General features: G+C 38.5%; 1 protein-coding gene across 1 annotated transcript; it reads right to left on the bottom strand.

Annotated features, from left to right (window-relative positions):
* Positions 1-1,279: 1,279 nt before the first annotated feature.
* On the bottom strand, positions 1,280-2,402 carry LOC125209283 (uncharacterized). The gene is made up of 2 exons (XM_048108890.2): positions 2,256-2,402; positions 1,280-2,059 (listed from the first exon to the last, which is right to left on the bottom strand). The coding sequence occupies exons 1-2, from the start codon at positions 2,317-2,319 to the stop codon at positions 1,482-1,484; spliced, it is 642 nt and encodes a 213-aa protein (XP_047964847.1). The 5' UTR covers positions 2,320-2,402; the 3' UTR covers positions 1,280-1,481.
* Between the last annotated feature and the right edge of the window lie 555 nt (positions 2,403-2,957).

Raw genomic sequence — 2,957 nt, forward strand, 5'->3', positions numbered from 1 at the left:
CACCGTTAACTTTTCTTCTCAACTTCACCCACCTTTATCTCCACTGCCACTGCCACAGTCTGCCACCGCCCTCCCCCCATCTCAAGCAAATCCAAGATCATACCTCCGTAACTCCCACTACCATCAGCATCTCCTCCAACTCCTCTATTCCCTCCCATTCCCTTTCTATACCCTCTCCTTCATCTCCGTCGACAGCCCGCCGCCGCACCAGCTCCCCAACAAGATACTCAAACACCTTTCCGGCTCAGACAACCCCCACAAGGATTTTTCTCAAGCAAATTTTTTTTTACTGATTTGAAACATTGTTGAAACATTTTGTATGTCCGGTGCAATTACCCCCTCATCATCACTTAGATAGAATAATTAAAACTTCATAATTTAATTATCTTGTTTTAAACTTCGTTGGATGTATCTGATTTTATTGTAATAATTAATGCAAAAAGAATGTAAACTATAATAGATCTTTAAAAGTCAAACGAATATGTAATTTGAGATCTTAGCTGTAAAATATCACTTATCTATTGGACATTCGTTTGACTTTTTCTTATAAATTAATAATTTTGACTTGGTCTTAATTTGTAAAAATATTCAACAGTGGATTTAGATGGAATTGGAATTCGAGAGAGTTTTACGCAACAAATATCATCAGCCCACAAAAACTGAGAAATTCATTTAATTTAGTTGTTAAAGTTGGTGTTGACGTCGAATTTACAGTTTTTTCAACATTTTCATGTTGTGATTTAATTTTATTCTTCGTTTGCCATCAACATCAACGTCAAGATCCATCACCTCTATTTTCGATGTGAGCTGCAACCTTCGTCACTCTCAAAAACAGACTAATTAAGAATTAAAATAAGAAAGTGTTTATTTTTTAAAAATTATTTGGATTTCTCCTGTTGTGAGAGTGGATCCTAATTATAAATGCACACCAAAAAGGAAAAAAACGGGACTTTGTCAATTCTCATTGTCTCCATCCTTTTTTTTTCCTTTCTAAAATGACCTGAATTTTCTTTAATTTTCTAAACAATTTAAATTATATAAACATTTTAAAAAATTTCAACACGGTAGTCAATTGAATACAAGTGTAATTGCAACTTGCAATTTTCTGTTTCAATCAAATGTAATTGCACTAATTTATCGGTGAACGAATTCAACTTTAATTCCAACGCCAATTTATCAGTTAATACTAGTCTACTACTACTACTACTACTACTTAATTGCCAAAATTCAAAGTTCTATACTTCTATTCTAAAAAAACACTTATATAGAATACTGAAAATAAGAGAAGATCTTGACTAAAATTTATTCACAAAAAATCAAGATTACTAATTACTTATGAAATATCGAGCCCAACTAATTAATGATGAATCAATCAATAACTCCAAAATCAATCCACAAACATACAATGATAAAATAAATTTACTGAAAATACTTTCATATGCAATCACAAATTTGATAATTCAATTTTTTGTGGTTGAGCTTCAATATTGGGGAGGATAGACACCACCATTCGGCGGCGGCGCACCGTAACCGGCGGGCGGCTGTGAAGAATGATACGCCGCCGGAGTGTAAGCGCCGGCGGCCGGTGGCTGGTAACCGCCGCCAAAGGGCGGCTGACCCGATGAAGGATATTTATTATGATTCGGAGCAGCCGAGCATGGAGGAAAAGGAGGCGGCGCCGCGGCGGCGGACGACGGCTGAAAGGGGGCGGCGGATGGATAAGCATAAGCCGGCGGCGGAAAAGGCGTCGGCGCCGGATTGGGCGGATATGTGTTGCTGTTCGGAGCAGTCGAGTATAGAGGAAAAAAAGGCGGCGGGGCGGCGGCCGACGACGGCGGGTATGGGACGGCGGAGGGATAAGTCGAAGTCGGCGGCGGATTCGGTGGATAGAGGTTGCTCGTATTGATAGGCGCGGATGTCGGCGGTGGCGCCCCGTAAGGCGGCGTTTGGCCGCCGTATGGGAGGAGCGTCGAGATGGGCGCGCTCGGTGTGGCGTATATTTGAGGTGGCGGCGCAGCGTATCTCGCCGTCGCGTCGGGATACATGGCCGGATTAGTAGCTACATATCGCGAAAACATTATAAAATTAGTGCTAGTATAATGAAATTGGAACTGTGTTCGAAATTGAAATATTTTACTAGTACTTCAATTCCAAAATTCGCCGTTCCAATTTTATGTACCAAACAGACTATAATTGAAAATTTTGAGATTTGAAATGTTTTGAATTAGTGCATAAGGCTTAGTTGGCGGACTTACCGGCGGCGGGCGGAGGCTGAGGCTGAGGCGGGTTGCCGGAGTAAGAAATTGGTGCTCCGACCATGGTGGCAGGTATGTGAAGAAGGATAGGAAGAGTTGAATATTATTCCTACTAGTGATATTATAGTGATCAACATGTGTATATATAAGTCAAAATTTTCCTATTTAAAAATAAAATGAAAAAGCAAATTAGGGGAGGGAAGGAAGCACCAAAGAAATTCCTCCTCTACGAGTTGACTTGAAATGCATCGTTGAAAATTAATTGGGAAGATTTAGTATTGGAGACTATTGGATGTCGATGAAAAATGATGATATATTCAATACTAACACGGCTGCATAAATTTAATTGGGAAAAAGGAATAATGAGGCCAACTACATGAAAAATTCAAAGGCAATTATCATTTATCCTATTATTTCGAAAGAATTCCAAGGCAAAGATGATACTACTATATTACAACTTGTAGCTAGAGATTAGTTGGATGTACAATAAACACTGCAAAAGAAAACTTCCTGAAATAGATATACTATGAAGAAATAATGAAATAATATATTATATTCCTATTTATAATTAGAAGACTAAGTCAATTCAAGCTATATGCTATGCGACAAGATCCCATTGATCTGGATAATATAAAAAATTGAATTAAAATAATATGGAGTGGATTCATTATTATCACATACACAGTCTAACTAATGGCAGAT

Source organism: Salvia hispanica, chromosome 2, assembly GCF_029641045.1.
Source record: "Salvia hispanica isolate PSC_SH4W2 chromosome 2, Shi_PSC_v1, whole genome shotgun sequence".
NCBI lineage: Eukaryota > Viridiplantae > Streptophyta > Magnoliopsida > Lamiales > Lamiaceae > Salvia > Salvia hispanica.